A 16,981-nucleotide genomic window follows, 5' to 3' on the forward strand; every position below is an offset into this window, starting at 1 on the left:
CTTAAAAACACAATATATGGCTAATATATTGTCATTGAAATGTCAGTGAGTGCAACACACATATCAGAGTGGACTGACTGGAACCCAAAAATAATTAGCTAAAAGGGTCGCAGAATTATAGAAGCACATGAGAAATAGAAAAAAGAAGGAAATGGGTAGATATTAAACTGGATTTTCTACTGTTTTGCGATCCTACCAATAAGAATAACTCCCAAATAAATGAAAGACCATACTTGTAACATTTACAAAACAATTAATAATTAGTACAAGATGCCAGGAGTGCTGCATAATTTAAGATGCTATTCAAGTCATCTGTTAAAAATGGCTGTAAATTTTTTCATATCACAAATTCAGAAAAAGAACAATTGCTGTCACTTTTTTCTTATTATGCAGCCCTATTGCTGAATAACTACAGAATATGTGAACATAGATATAAGTTTGTTTTTACTAGCTAGAACATAACACACAGACATGAAAAAGCCTCTGCATGTATGCTGACCATATTAATGATGAGCCATAATTAATGTTGCCTCAGACTGTATGTATTCCATTAAGTCATGATCCACACTCATAAACTGGATCTAAACCGTCACCATTCTGCAACTCTGTCAGCTCTTATATGCTGGTCTGACTGCTGAATTTGTTACATAAATAAAGTAATTAAATGTTTCTTGACCCCTGATGAGGTCCAGTGTGTCTCCACTGACCTTGTATTGAATCAGAGGATGGTCTCCACAGAGGAACTCCAGGCAATGGCTGACTCGGAGCACGTACTGACCACTCCACTCCTCCTCCTCAGGCGCGTGAGTGATAAGCCACTTTTTCACAGCCATCTCCATCAGCTCAGAGGGGGTACTAGACGACAACACCTTTAGACTTGTTGAGTCCTAAAGAGGAAAAGGCCAGCAAGAGAGGAATTAAAGGAGCAATTAGAGCTAAACGACATCAGGTAGAAGATAAAGAAATTATATATGGACAACATTTTAAAAAAAAATCTAAATAACCTCTCCAAATAATAAATAAATAGAATATAAAATAACTTAATCAGCATATTATAGTTTCACTTTAGATCTCAGTAATGCAAGAGAAGAGATGCTGGAAGAACTTGATTAATTGCTCATTGCCATTAGACAATCCAGGATCCTTGAAAACAAAGGAAATTATCGTTTAGAGGTCGGCTCGCTAGTTTAATTCAAAGCTGCATACTTTAAAGTCCAACACTAGGAAGTTGAAGAGAAAAATGGTGCTAAACAACATCCAGAAGAAACCCATTTAATCTAAAAAAAAGTCTACTGTTGTATAAAAAGATCCTTTGCTTAAATAAATACTTTAACTCTGTTCCTTGAGAATTACAGAGGAAATGCCTGTCACACAAAATTAGTGCTCATGCCTGTCATGATGACAAATTTTGTGATAAACAGTAACATTGTTGTTTTGAGGCCATTTTCAAGTATTATAATGATAATGACATAATAGTGCAAGTTCACCCTGTCAAAGAGCAACAAACTTATTTTGTAAAGAACACAACACTGGAACACAACATTTGGTTTTTGTTCAAGTATCCAAAAACAAAAAACAAACAAAAAAACAGAACAACCAAAAACAATAAGGGAAAGAAATTATGTTTATGTGAACAAAACTGGCCTTTAAATCATCAATATTAATCAGAATAAAAATTGAGATAATTTTAATTTATCAAGTGACTAATCTATTGCTTATTGCGACAAGCTTACTCATGTATAGATATTATTTCTGCTTTAGAACAAGGGACTTATAAGTGTTGAATGGACCTGAGTAAAACGGACTCTCTCTCTCCTAAAATGTGCTTAAACACATATCCACACTTTGCCTATTACAGTGTCCGCTGAAGCTTGTCACTTTGTTATTTATAGCCCGCTGACCTGATACCAAAAATAGAATTATAATTTCCTGGAGATTTAATACAAATGTCATCCATTAATAATTAACAGAACATGGCCAGAGCCACTATGGATAGTAGCTCTCTCCAAACAATATCCGACAATATAAACCTTCCGAAAACATGTGAAGGAACTCTAAAGCAACCCTGATGATTTCATTGAAACAAAGTTCAGGGTAAATCTAGGTCACACACAATAAATCACACTGCCACACTTCCTGTCTGTAATGCAGCTTATTGTGTCTGACCTCCAAAATAAGACTTCCTGCCTACATCCACCTGAGCGCACAGGAACAGCTGGTCAGTCTTTGTGTGCGATGCTAATCAAAGCTGCTGCATGGAGTCTGGAGGAACACAACCCTGTGTTTATAATTCAAGATGATATCGCTTCTGTATGCGTGGTGAGACGAGACCGGTAAGGACACAGAGATGAGAGTTACGAGGAGGAGACCGTTCATTTTAATCAGCAATCTGCTCCCTTGAGCTGAAATGCTAATGTAAGTGAGAGTGACAGAGAATGGCATAATTTCACTGATGGTTTTGACCCACTTAGTGCCGTCACATGTCTTGATAGTTGGGATCAGTCGTGTGTGTGTGTGTGAAGCTGCCAACTGTGGGCAGAAAACAGGCTGGAGCTTCAGTAACATGAGCATGAGCTGCTGGGGTCACATGGTTTCTCCTTTGTACTCACACAAGGTGGGTTTGTGTGCAGAAAGTCACACTGTTATCCAAGAGATGGAATAAATCAATACCAGGCATCCTGTGGATTTGGCTGAAGGGTATATTAATACACCAATTTATTTGATCTTGGTGTTTTATGCCATATTAGTGAAATTCTCAATGTAGCATAAAAATAACTCAGCATTATCTTATCAAAGTAAAATTAGCTTATCAGTAAAATTATATTAAAAAATAGTTAAATAGCTAGTATTTTCTTTATAATTTTTTGTGTTTAATGTGTTTACAGATTTCTTAAAGCAGAGAATGTATAGTTCAGGGTAAGAATGAAAGTTATTGTTTAATGAGTCAATCTAAAGTTTATTGATCTTATCGATTGACTAATGATAAGCAGCCATTTTCTTAAAAACCTGAGTACCGACTGAATAAACATAAAATGGTAGTTTTCTCACACTATTAAACTTTGACATATGTATAAACTACAACAAACAGGCACCTCAGATTAATGAACAATAAAAAAAGAAACATTTATACATCTGTTTTTCTTGAAGGATTGTTAAAACTTCGCTACATGAAGTTTATTCCCAACAGCTTCAAAGTCAACCTACCTTATTGGCACAAATTCTGTTTTTTCCATCATGTTACAATTTTCTGTCTTATCCCATCTGCTTTTCTATCATCACACCTTTGCCTTTGTAGCACATCAGTAATTTTTAAATGAGAAGTTGCTGCTGTCTGCCATGCATCGGCTGAATGATCGCTATTTAGGTGAAACGTCACGAGGTTGTTGAGTGTTTACATTTCTAAGCAGAACCGCATAAAGTGGATTTTTTGGAGTTGATTTTGAGCCAATCAATGAAACATTAATCAACAATCTGATGTGCAAAGATGGCACCTGACAAAATGTCACGTTTCAATCGTTGACTGTGTGTTCTACGACTTTATATCGTGTTTTTATGATGTGAAGCACTTTGAAATGCCTTGTTGCTGAAATGTGCTATGCATAAAAAAAAAAAAAAAAAAGATTGATGATTTTGCATTCCACACCGGACTGTTTGGACCATTTTTCTTTCCCGTTCTGGTATTGCCCCACCATCTTTGTTTCTGTATCAGCTGGCTCAGCTTAGGGATGACAAGCAGCTCCCTTTGCTCAAAGGCAGCCAAACTATAAAATTAAAAGAAGCTCTAAGTGAACATTATTAATCTATTGGAACAAATTTTAATGTAATAAGCCATTAATCGACAATTAATCATTAATTCTCATCCCTAATTCAGGGGATTGCCTGTTTAGACCATCACTTGACTTAGGACTGACTTGATGATATCAATATGGGAAAAGAAAATATGTCTGACTCTCACCTGAGACTGGTCAAAGTGGATGATGACTTTAAGATCGGCTGGCCGGTCATTGAGCCCATCTGTGATAGTTGTCAATGCTGCAGGCTCCAGCTGCGGCGAGAAACAGGCCTGCAGCCACTCGTCGCACGTCATCATTTGCACTCGTTGCATCTTCTCTTCACTGAGACGAAACATCTTACTGCGGAAGTCCTTCACCTCCTGGTCATTAATGCCATCCAGTTCATGGAGACCTAAAGGAGAGGACAAAGATGATATTTCATTTTGTTACCCAGTTTTTTTCTTATTTGTATTAAAAATCGTTGCAGAACATTGCTCTCTTGATAACAACATGCTGCCTTTTACAGCTTTTCAGTATTTCATGACCATCAGCATTCAGGCAAGATCTATGGTCAATATTAGCTGTTAAAATATAGGGGAGCTGTGCGACTGTACTGATGATGTTGAAAACACACTGGGTCATGTGAGTGTGGGCTGGTGTGCTCAGCAGGATGAATGGCCATCCACTTATGCCTGCAGCGTTCCACTTTACTTCGACAAAAGGCTTTAAAAGATTGTGCCAGACCACAGAGGAGCCAGGAAAGAAAAACCATCAATAGTTAGTTCTTCCTAACTAACTATTGGAAGATAGTATGATGGAGACTATATGTCTCCATTGTATAGATGGAGTCGAATAGTCTCCATCTATACGACTCAGAGCTCTTTCTCTTCCTCGCTGTGTATTTCTGTGAAAATATTTGTTTTGATCATAGGCGTTCCAATGTCTGATGTTTTGGAGTCTATCAAAACAAGGCATCACTTGACCATTTCGACATTGAACAGTTTGAAGAGTTTGCCGAGTTTCTCAAAAAGCAACTGCACTCACTTTACTTTTAATTTCCGATGTTAGGAATGCACGATATATTGGCACCAACATTGGTATGGAACAATATTGGTAATTGATTTTAGCATAATGGTAAAATAAATAAAACTGGGCCATTAGCAGCTGATATTTATTCATTTCTGTCTTGATTGGGGGTTGGAGGAGTTTGATCATTTATTTGCTTGGTCATGAGACAATAGCTGACCTTAAAAGCTGGGCAAATTGGAATTCCAAAAATAAATTTGCTTAATGGAAACGAGCCATTAAAAAAAAAAAAAGCTAAAAAGTTTGGGATGAGGTGATTTTTATTTCAGAAAACACTTGCAATAGAAATTTGGTGAAGTCAGCATTGTGGTAATTTTTTTCAAGAAGTCAAATGTTCTTCAAATGTATATATCGGCAAATATTGGTTATAGGTTATTACAACAATATTAATATCATATATTGGATATCAATATTGGTCCAAATTGTCAAATTTGTACACCCCTCAAATTTTTTAATGTACTGATGTTTGATGTTTACAGTTTTCTTCTGTACAGGAAGTCTTGAAAGGTGCTGCATAGATAAAGTGTTACTTAATTTCCTAAGTATGAGGATGTATTCTAATGATCGGAAAGCTTACATAAACCATATGTACATGGAACTTAAATAGGTCCAAATGAATAAATCTAAATTTTAAGTGCCCAAGGAGAGTTCTTTTGTCTCCCATTTACTGAAAAACAGCCTGCAGAATCTGAACTAACTCCCTCCGCTCCTCTAAAATGCAAGGAGAAATCACTCAACGTGATGCAAGACTTATCTCGTCAACCAACATGTCTTCCCATTATCCACCTTTAGAACAGATTTGCTGGGTCAGACGTACTGTGTGCAGGAAATCACTCGCTGCCCTACATACCAAACTAAGAGGTTTTCTTTCACTGAAGATGTCTAACTTCAGTGAATCACTCGGCAGCTGTGCCAGCTTCCCTTATCCGCCACATTAAATGAAACTCTTCCATGCAGCGTTTCCATACCTTTTCCAATGAGTACTCCTATTTTGGAGTCCAGCAGGCGCTCAGCTCGTCCACAGTTGCGCGTCACCAGCTTCAGGACTGGCAGAAAGGGCCGAACGTCGCACAGTCGGCGGGTTTCATCCTCCAGTTCTTCGTGCACAGCTGCCTGGTTGACACATTCGAACATGTGGCTCTCCATTTCGCCAAGGGAGGGAAACAGTGGGAAGTTCTGAGCCTGCTTCCATAAGAGCTGAAAAGGAGGAGAAATACATTTAGCGAGGTACACCAGGAGCTTTGAGACACAATAAAACACTTTAATGAACCCAACAGAACTAATTAAAGAGATCCAAGTTAAAAAAGAAAAAGTGGAATAAACATGTTTGTTGGGGTGTTTGTGTCTACATACATAAAATATTGTGTTTTTCCAAATAGGGGTTAGATTTAAATATGGTCATGAGTTTGAAAGTAATTAAGTTTAGGCTTTTAAAGATTTATATGAACCATTTTTTTAAGTGGGATGAATGAACAAACAACTTACGCTATTTAAAAACTAGAACTATATGCACAGTTTTAAATTTATAGGGAATTTTCTCAGACCAAAAATCACAGAGCATTTTCAAAAGGGTTGGACATTCTAACAAATTAACGTTAAACTGGTAACCAGTTTAGACGTGGGTTTGGGACCATTTCCAGTTTGGACCATGCAACACAGTCTGGGTTTCAACTCTCTGAATTGAACCGCCTTCTTCAGAGGAACAATCCATGACCTGCCAAAACTCAAGTCTGTCAAACATTTGACTGGAATTTGCACCTGTTATGATAAAAAAAAATCCAAAAATCTTGTAGAAACTGTTTATGGTCAGATAAATACTAAGTTATCCGTTCAGAATGGCACAGTGATGGTATTATAACAAATTGCTACTTTCAAAGCAACAGCTGGATGGTTAAAACCTGGGAAATATTTAGGTGTAATTATAGGACAATGATCCCCAAAATACATTAATTTTGGTTTTGAGTGAATAAAGCAATGTAACTTTAAACTTCTGAATTGGCCTCTATACTGATAGAAATTGAAATACCATGGTTAAAAGTCAGACCCATGCCTGGAAACCAAGCAATTCAAATGAAATATTGAGAACCATTTATTCCCATTTTAAAGCCCAACAACAACAAAAAAAAGTCTCTGGTTACATCTGCACATTTGCCCAACTATTAATTCCAATGTTTGGATATATACAAGCCTGTATGTTGAGACTTTAGCCACTGTAGCACTCCATAAGATTAGAGAAAAATCACAATAAAGTCTCACCCAACAGTAGTTTCACCATGGTGATGTCATCATTCAAATTATATATTGTATCCAACAATAAAAGCCTAACATTAATTATATTAATGCCTTGTGAAGAGTGCGTGAAAGCATCCTGAGCTTTTTATTTTAAAATTAAAGATAAAGAGAAGCACATGAAGTTTTTCAGTAACTCATGTGTTTCCCAATCAGGAACACGTGTGACTAAAGAATCAGCTCATTGGGTGATTCAATCAGAACAGTATCGACATGATTAAAGAGCCAGTCCTCCGACTGCATGTTCCCAGGGTGGGCTGTCAGAACAGCACACATCAACCTTCCAACGATGTATAATACTTTTCAGAATTAACATAAAGGTGTGCCTTCCAGGTAACAGTATCTACTTTTATCATAAATGACTGAGCATGCATTCACTATATGAATGCATGCTCAGTCAAGCCTAATCTTGTTTTTTTAGCTGTTTGACCTCTGCAGGCAGAAATACTTTAGCATTTTATCAATGATCAAGGAAGTATTTCAGCCTCTAGCAAAGTCAGAGTACCCTCCGCTTTTCTTCTGGATGCCCTTTATAAATGTAGAAGAAAGCTTTTTTGATGCTTTGGCACAGACTCATGATGCTACGTTGCCAGACATTTTGTGAAAGTTGCTTTGTGTTGATCAAAGTAGTAAGGGGAAAAATATCAGGCCAAAGTGACAAATGTTTAATAAAACCAGAAATGTTCCAAGGAAGTTGAGACATTAGTCACTGTGGCACTATTTAAAGTAAAATGCTGACAGAAGAAACAAAAAACACTGAGCAGACCACAGCAATCATCACAGTGAAAACAAGTATTGGATCAAGCCTGACTGACAATGTGTCTGATTTTAACTTTCTGTGGGCTGCACCACCACCTGTTTCACCGTATGACCTAGATGGGGTCTGAATGTATATATATATAAAAAAAAAATCTTTAGCTGAGCCTCTAGTTTCAGCTTTATGAGTTTTTACATTCTCAGAAATCCCCCTCACCAGTTTGATGTGTTGAATTGTGGCCTCGCGGGGAACATCCATCTGGATGTAGATGCCGGTGGGCAGCAGGAAGTCCACGGTGATCTGATCCGGAGCGTGTCCGGCCAGGGGCGAGTGGGCCGCCCATATGTCCAGGAGGTCTGTCATGGCAGGAGGCATGGCAAGGGGCACCTAAGACCACCTCAACCATAAGGACCTAAACGAACAGAAGACGAGAAACAAACATCTGGGATACAGCATTTTCTTTTTTGAAATGACTGAAATAAAAAATATAGAGAGCTGCATACGTTTTCCTTGTTTTTTTTTATTTAATCAATCATCTTGATCAAGAAAAATCAGAGAAACTAGTTTAGGTTATTGTGTGTTTTGGGGAAAGATGCACAGCTTAAAAGAATAAAGAAAATTCTGTATGTGAAAGACCTGAGACCAAGTGTGTTGTCACACCTGATACTACAGTAAACTCTGTTCAATTGGGGACCAAAGTTGCAACACTTGTTAAATTTTCAGCTGGTGCAGTTTGCTTCCACACTACACTGTCAAATGATCCAAACCCTTTGAAAGAGCCATCTACCCTCTTGCCTGTAGTGGTGCTGCACCAAGAACCACTGAAGGAAGCAACATGAAAACCTCTGAAGAAGACACTGAGCACCTTCTTCATGTAAACAAAAATGGAGAGGCGCCAGATTTTTCTTTTGCTGTTGGTATAAGACCACAAGCCGAGTCTCCCACCAGTGCTAGACTCCTGAGTTTGTTTTGGTTGAATTTACCCAGAATGCCCAATGCCCAAACGTTTGTCTTCCAGGAAGACAGTAACCTTAAATGTACACCCAGAATTACAACACAATGATTTAGCTCAAAAGAGGCCTAGTCACATCTTTGGCAGCACTCAAAAATTGTAGTTCACAGCTAGCCTCCTGTCAATTTTACCGAACATGCAAAAAATAACTGGGCACAGCGCTGCACCGTGTAAAAAATCCGGACAAAATTATGGGTTTCAATTGGACAGAAAAACAACAAGCCTCCAGTCAGATGTTTTGGACCGCGCTCATTATTAAGAAAAAGCTGTACAGGAACAATCTGTGTCGCTGTGTTCCTGTGAGGGCAGCACTGTGCAGAGTCCAGAGGGAAGCGGTTGGGTTTCATCTGGATCGGGTCCAGTGATCAGAGGAATGCCTGCTAAGCAAACAGAACAAAAAGTTCAGCCTGCCTTTGCCCTCATCTGTAAACCAGCTCTCTTGAACAGAAAACACTCAAAGCTGCAGACATACAGTAAGGTAGACCATTTCTTAAAACACATTCCAACATACGGGCTGCTGCCAAGGTAATTATCAAGAGCATGACAGGGTGAGGACACAGAAAACACAGCTTCTTTATGCCTAGAAAGAGTCACAGAGACAGTCCAATCTGTGCAGTAACAAAATGTCAAAGTCTTCTGTATAGAACAATAGTTCTCTCTTTATTTCTCAGTTGTGGGATAAATGAAAATGGGAAATCAAACACCTCAGTGCTCACCTGTGGACAAGCAAACATGCACACAGCAGGTCCACTGTGTAGAATGGAGATAGCATGCAGGAAGCTGCTTCCCAACATCTGGTTTAAAAACAGCCTGGTTTCAATCTCCTCAGGTGTACGATCACACCACTTCCACCTGCAGTCATGGCCTCATTCTCAAGCTGCCTTCCATATCAACTCCTCCTCTAGTCCTAATGTCCATCTCCATTTTGGCTCCATTAGGAAACTGATTGCCTCTAATGGGCTGCTCTCCATCTGAGTTAAGTGCTCAAGCAAGCAGCAGAAGAGCTGCAGAATGCTGTGATGTCTGTGGTGCATATGAAGCTACAATCTGGAGCACTTAACATCATCAACCATGCAAATGGAAACAATGCCGCAAGTGAGTCTGTGTGCTGTTCAAACAGCATTGTTGTCAGAACATCGCACTTAAAAAGGGCTTTCCACTTTAAGCATGTCATAAAAGAGGACAAAGATGCAAAAAAAAAACAAAACAGGAATCCTTCTGCGACTACAAAGCTCATATAGACAGACTCAACTGGGCATAAACACAATCAGCCATTCAAACCCACAACCAGACAACAAAGTTATACCAAAGGTGCCCAGTTACAAACTTGAAAGGTAACTTGACGCCATGTCTGTGTGAAACTTCAACAGCTGTGATGAGACAAAACATGTGCTGACGCATCTCCACTTTTGAATTGCTCTTAGCAATTGCAATGATGATTTAAACATAGATCAACTGTCTTGCAAAAGTATTAATACACCTTAAACTGTATCACATTTAAATACAATGCAAAATCATGAACAATTGTGAAGTAGGAGGAAAGTAAAACATGATTTTTAAAACATTCACAATAAAAATAAAATGATTTATCAGCTGAAAGGTCTTCTGTGAATTTATATTCAGCCCTTTCTCTGAAGTTACAGCTGTCAGTCAGATTGGACATTTTAAAGGTGATGTCCAGTGTTGGTATCTATCATATGGAGCAGTTTGGAATATAAACTGAATATTATTGGTCTCATCTGACAAGACTGCCTTCGTCCACATGCCCATTACTCCATTTTGTCGATAGCTTCTTCTATCAAGGCCAGAGAGATGGTTTGGAAAACTAAAATTTGTCCTGGTCTTAGATCACCTCGCCTGACCTGTTAGAAGTTTATTTTTCATATTGGTTCTGGTCTGAAAGGTAAAACAGAGCTGATATTGATTACAAATATTTATTCCTATCTTGTTGCTGTATGTGTTTCAGGAGGAGAGGGGTATGTAGTTGTCCACGTAGCATTTGTTTGGTAACGTCACAGTTATAGTGATGCAGCACAGGATTGTGGGGTGTTTAGCTATAAGAGTGAATGTATTTCAGTGGTGTGGTGAAATACCACTGAAAGCATGTCATAAAAGAGGACAAAGATGCAAAAAAACCATCTTTGTCCTCTTACCCACTGTGGGGTATTCTTTCCCCACAGTGTAGAAAGAATATCAATATCGGAAAAAAAATATTGGCACAAATTTTTTATATCTGTCCTTCCTACAACAAACCTGTGAGGCCTAAGTAGAAGATTTTGATTCAGACTGAGATTAAATTACACAGAGATGGACTCCATTTACAGATTATCTGACTTTTGAAGATAATTGGATACCCTGAATTAAATTTTGATGAGTAAGAAGTGATGTGTCGGCATTCAAATGCATGACATAGTTTAAAGATTTGTCAAAAATGTGAAAAACAATCATTTTGTCCTTAAGCACGATTATGCACTATGTACTTTGTGGTGTTCTACCACAGAAAAATCCCCAATAAAATACATACGTATTGTCACAAATAGGTATGTCTACTTCTGCAAGAAGTCAACTCAAACAGCTTCTCTCTCACTGTCTGTACATGCACAGGTGAGCAGGGTTACTGAGGATGTGGTGGCAGCCAGCCAGAGGTCTGCTGTTGGGTTCAGGTTTCACATGGAGGAGAGCAGAACAAGTGCTTCTGCAAGATCACGAAGAAGAGGGTGTTTCATGTGACAACAGAGGAGAGAGAAGGGATACAGTAAGCAGACAGTGGGTAATATAGACAGAAAATACAGGCTCCTGCAGGCGTACTACAAAGAACATCTGTCGTTTGAGGATGCAGAAATATGACTCCATTTATGTGCTTCTTCTGTTTTCTTTGCAAACTTCCAAGGAATAGGTAACAACTTCAAGTTATCTCTAATTCAAAGGACAGTTGCCATTTCTGTTCAAAGATGTTTTTGAGTAGACAGGAGACAGAGGTTCTTTGAAGAAAAACCGCGTCATCTTTGATTTGTCATCTCTAGTAAATGCAACAACAAGTAAACAAGAACTGCTTTAAATGGCCTTCCATTGACAAAGGTAATCTACAACCCAGTCATAACCTCTGGCACAGGCCACACTTCACTAATAACGCAGCTCATAAAGACAAAGTGAGTCTATGCTTCCTCTGAACTCAGAGGCATGTTTTGAAGGCTTTCATGCACAGATGCATTTAAACAGTAAACAGTGGTGTTACACAGCACTCTCTCCCTACAGAGTGTGTGACAGTAAAAGTCCTGTGAGATTCACTACAATGGAGTGAGTGTGTCCACGCATCTTCCTGTGTAAGTGATTGAAAAAAAAAGAGACAAGAAGGAGGGGGTGGCGGGTAAACAAATGGTGGGTGTGTGTAATGGGTTGTGGCTGCTGATTAAGGATCCTATGACACTTTCAGCTAAAAATAAGATTGACAAAAACAAAAGGGGAAAAAAGAAAAAGAGGATCTGAGACCTCTTCACCTCTTCTCAACTGCCACTGTACGACCGTAAATGACAGTTCAGATATACAAAGAGGCTGGCAGAGTCAGCGTTTCCACTTCTGGGAAAGATGGTGTTTGTGTGTGTGCGGGGGTGGGTGTGCGTGTGGGGGTGTGTGTGTGTGTGTGCGCGCGCACACAAGTACACCCCGTCCAGAGTGTGTGTTTCCAAAGACAAAACCCATGTAGTCATAAGGACGCTGATCAGACAATGATGGATAAAGATGCCTGAACATAAATCTAATTTAGTCTTTTATTGCAGCAGAATAATCTTTCACACTATAGACCCATTTGGAAAAACCCTGCTATAAATACAGTGCATGTATTTAGCAGGGGAAAAAGTTAAGAATGACACATTTTTAGCAAAATCAGACATACAATTATTGACCTCAGAATGCTATTATTTGAAACAATCTTCTGGTATTATTACAAACAGTCTGCCCTGACCAAAGCAAACTGTTCTAGTTAAAGTCTTGCTAGTCTAGCACACTAGTAGTCTAGGCTTCACTAGCCTACATTTGTGATGGTAGGCTAGTGAAGGTTATTTGTAGCATTTCCCGCTCAGAAAACAGCCAGGAAACACGACTCCAAATTATTCACAAAAATGTCTTATTCACAAGTTCTTCTGGAGAGGGCATCTAAAATATTCAAAGAAAATACAGCTTGGGAAGCTAAACATCACAATGCTACCCAACTGGCATTGGCTGGCATTTGCAAAGCTGTCAATCCAGAAGAAGCATTTATTTTCCTTGGCACCAATTGGTTGAACCCCCAATAGTGAAAATAAGGAAGACTGTAGGTATTTGGTTTTGCGGTTCTGCTAAGGGCTTATTAAGGTATTTCTGCTGTCTGACCTATTAAAAACAAACACTTCTAAGTGTTTATGTGGGGGCCTTACCTCTGGGTATACCTGGGGTCCACTGTTCCAATAATCCAATAATAAGTGTTACAATAATAAATGTACTCAACTTAAAAATTGGATTTAATGGAGATTATGCTACAACAAGAGTATTATTTTTTTCCACATATCTTTTATAAGGGTTTCAACAAATCCTAAATATGCGAGCCGAGTAGATCAACATAGAAAAATATCTGTTGATATTAATGGTACACTGAGAATCTTTCAAGTAAAAAACATAAAAAAGAATAAACTGAATCAGAACCATATTTTCACACCTTTGGCAGGTTATGCCACTCCCACCACTAGTCTTGTTTCGCTTTCAGCCACTAGCCACAGTAGTATGAAACGAAACCTTCCTCCCACCACAATTAAACAGTTTATTCTCAACTTCACACATCCATTTCATACATAAACAGCTTAATCTAAAATGTCACACAAGAGGAAAAGAAGGTCATACAGGCAGCAGGTGCTCATTCCACACAAAGACATTACTTTTATGCTGATAACCCCCTAACTCCATACATGCCCACATCAAGTAAGTGAGAACACAGGTGTATCTGAAAGCATAATAATCAGTTGAATCCTGTGTCTGTTGTGCTGGTGGATGAATAAGTGGTCAGCTGAGGTTTGTGCGTTCAGCGGTGGGAGTGTGTGTTGATGTGAGTCATCTGTCTTGGAAAACTATTGCTCACTGTATTTAGGAGTGTATGTAGGTGGTGGCTGAAAAGAGTAAACATGCCATCATAATGGTCAGTTTAACACCAGCAACTAGTCGCAGTCACTGACATGTTTCGCAAGTTCAAATATGAATACATGTGTTTACACAATTTTAACAAAAAACCTACTTACCATATTACATTATCTTTCATTCCTTAGATTTTCCATGCAAAAAAAAAAAAAAAAAATTTAAGGTCAGCCTGTTCCTTAAAAAACAAAAAAGACGAGACGAAATTTCCATGATCATTGCTAAGAAATATTCCGTCACAGTTGGTAATAAAAAAGAAGAACTGCTTGGAAACTAATGTAGCATGTCACACATTATGAATGAGTGAAAGAAGGGTCTAAGAATTTGTGTACGTTTGTGTTTATAAAAAACAACACCAACAGAACAAACAAAAAAAGAAAAACAACGTCCAGGCAGAGGCTGTATGACAAACCCCCTGGCCCCAAATCTCAGACAGGAAACAATGACACCAATCAGGAAGTTGGTGACAAACAGTCACCAGGGAAAATTTCCCCAACTAGTCATTCATAAATAAAAAAAGCTTGATCTAAATAAATGCCACGACTCTTTAGTTTTAGTTTTTTTCTCAGCATGATTTACTCCATACTCAAAGTCATGTGGATGTCTGACAGATAAACATACCTTTGCAAATCTAAAACACATGAAAGCGATGAAATCTAAAAGGTAAAGGTAAAAATAAAAGGTCATGGATAAAAGGAAGGTCTTTCGGCTTTTTGGACTGCAATATTTCTTAGGAATACTTCCAAAAACATGTGGACTTAAAAACTATGACTACCATTATTTCTGCATTAAATTAAATGAAAAATAAAATCATCTAGGTTAAATTAAATAAGAATTTAACATTAACAAAAAATATACATTAAAATATTTTCAATATTCTCTAGAAATAAAGTAGTCTGGATTGTAACTTTACAGGTATCTGGTGTAGAGAAGTAGCCATTTTGATACAACTTTTGATACACAGATTTATTTATTTATTCTTAACATCTCACTTGTTCAATGTTTGAGAGTTGCTTTTTTATTTAATTGTATTTTATTTGTGCACAATGACATTAAAAGAAATTCTGATTCTGAAAATGGATGTTTGAATACTCATTTTTAATATTTATTCCTATTGAAATATAAGTTCTAGAAAACATTGGGATAACATTTAAGCTTATATTGCTGTTACTTGTTAGAGACAGTCAATTGGTTGTAAGAGACTACTGTTGCATAGTGACAAATATAAAGTGAGTAGTCACAAGCATAGATAAGTAAAAAGATGGAAAGCAAAAACATTATTTTTCTTCATGATTGGACACGGTTAGGCTAATATTGTTTCATAACACCATAACAATAAGGGTGGGAAAAAGAGAAAACAGCTTGATTCAACTTGCAACATCCCATTTACGCTGTAGCACTGCAGTTCTGTTTAAGAGATTATTCAAGTATTCAAGCAACTTCCTCTTGCATTACAGTAAAGACGGTTACTGTAAGCGTACTTCAAAAGAGACTATGCCTGCTCCAACGTTAATCCACTGTGACACTCATTTCATCTGAGCCAGACAGGCACTGTTACAGTGCAGGCAAGAAGCTGAAAGACCAGATCTAAACAAAGCTACATCTTCTTTAATAATCCTCTCTGAGAAACCTCATTTGACAGCGATGGACTTCAAAGTGCATATACCCGTGACATCATGTTGAACCGCTCCGCCCAGCAGATTGTACTGTCTTAAAGGCTTGCTACTGTCACAGAGGAACTATGTGCTGCTTGACTTCAAAGCATGTAACAGGATGACTAGACTATTCAATAAGGAAAGGAGAGGATGATCTGGAAAGACATTAATGATCGTTCTGACAAAGCTAACCAGAAGATGTTATTGTTGCAAATTACTTGTATTGAAGTGTAGCAAAGGGAAGGTGGTGCTGGAAATTGGAAACGGTATTGGTGGTGGTGAAAGGTTCAAAGGTAGTCAAGCATTTCAACTTCATTCCTTTTTATTTCAGGGTTGTGTAAAAGTCTGTAAAAGGACAAGAAAGCTTCAAAGTGCTTCATGCGCTAGTAGCCAGTTCCAAAGTTTTAAGCCCAGAAATAAAAATGTGACCCTAATATAGTAGTCTTTTTTACATCCTCCTTCACACTGCCTTAATCTCTGTTTTAAAACCTTAGCCATTTTCACAGGATTCTTACAATAATGGAAACACCTACAGTGAGACACTAATGACAGATGTCACATTGTGACAGTGTTATGTTACCTCGAAGAAATCCATAAAAAGCACACTCGTCTAGCACTTCTGAAAAAAGAGAACATGGCAGCTTTCAGTACGTGAAATCAGTTTCCAAGCAACTGTTTCTGCTCAGTGCAACCCCTTTAAATACCACAGAATGTTTAAACTCACGTTTCCATAATGCAAACATGACACCAGGTCATTTACAGGCTGATTTGGGTACCATTAGAAACTTCAAATACATTTTATTGTCGAATCTTATATGTATAAAATCTAGTCACTTTTTGGGCCAGAAGAAAGTCGAAGTTTAAAAAGCTAGTTTTGAAAGTAATAACACTTCAATTATTTCACTCCTCTGGTTTAAATCCAAGAGAAAGTTCTGCAGTGAGTAGAGTTTGATGAGGGATCGCCATCCCTCACCTGTTTCTGGGTAGTACCACCCAGGTCACACATTTCTCTGGTAAACAACAAATAGCCTGCAGTGGGACAACACTGCAGAGCAGCAATGACATTCTGCTATAAAACAGGTGCAGAAGGTTGAGAAAACAACTATGATGTCCATACAGATTAAGTTTTATCAGTTATTTCTATATATACATCTGACTGACAATACAGTCCTCATGTATAGTAGCTGAGGAGAGGTTTGCTGGAGTGTAAAACAGAGTAACACATTTTACTCTGTTTTGATATGACTTG

General features: G+C 38.1%; 1 protein-coding gene across 1 annotated transcript in view; it reads right to left on the minus strand.

The window, feature by feature from the left end:
* Positions 1-16,981, minus strand: part of pik3cb (phosphatidylinositol-4,5-bisphosphate 3-kinase catalytic subunit beta) — a 58,010-nt gene that overhangs the window by 22,052 nt on the left and 18,977 nt on the right. The window contains exons 3-6 of the mRNA XM_023351319.1: positions 8,122-8,317; positions 5,828-6,056; positions 3,956-4,185; positions 708-887 (exon numbers count right to left, since the gene is read on the minus strand). Of these exons, the coding sequence (XP_023207087.1) occupies positions 708-887; positions 3,956-4,185; positions 5,828-6,056; positions 8,122-8,280 (798 nt within the window). The 5' untranslated portion in view covers positions 8,281-8,317. The remainder of the gene's footprint in view (positions 1-707; positions 888-3,955; positions 4,186-5,827; positions 6,057-8,121; positions 8,318-16,981) is intronic.

Source organism: Xiphophorus maculatus, chromosome 18 (genome assembly GCF_002775205.1).
Source record: "Xiphophorus maculatus strain JP 163 A chromosome 18, X_maculatus-5.0-male, whole genome shotgun sequence".
Lineage (NCBI taxonomy): Eukaryota > Metazoa > Chordata > Actinopteri > Cyprinodontiformes > Poeciliidae > Xiphophorus > Xiphophorus maculatus.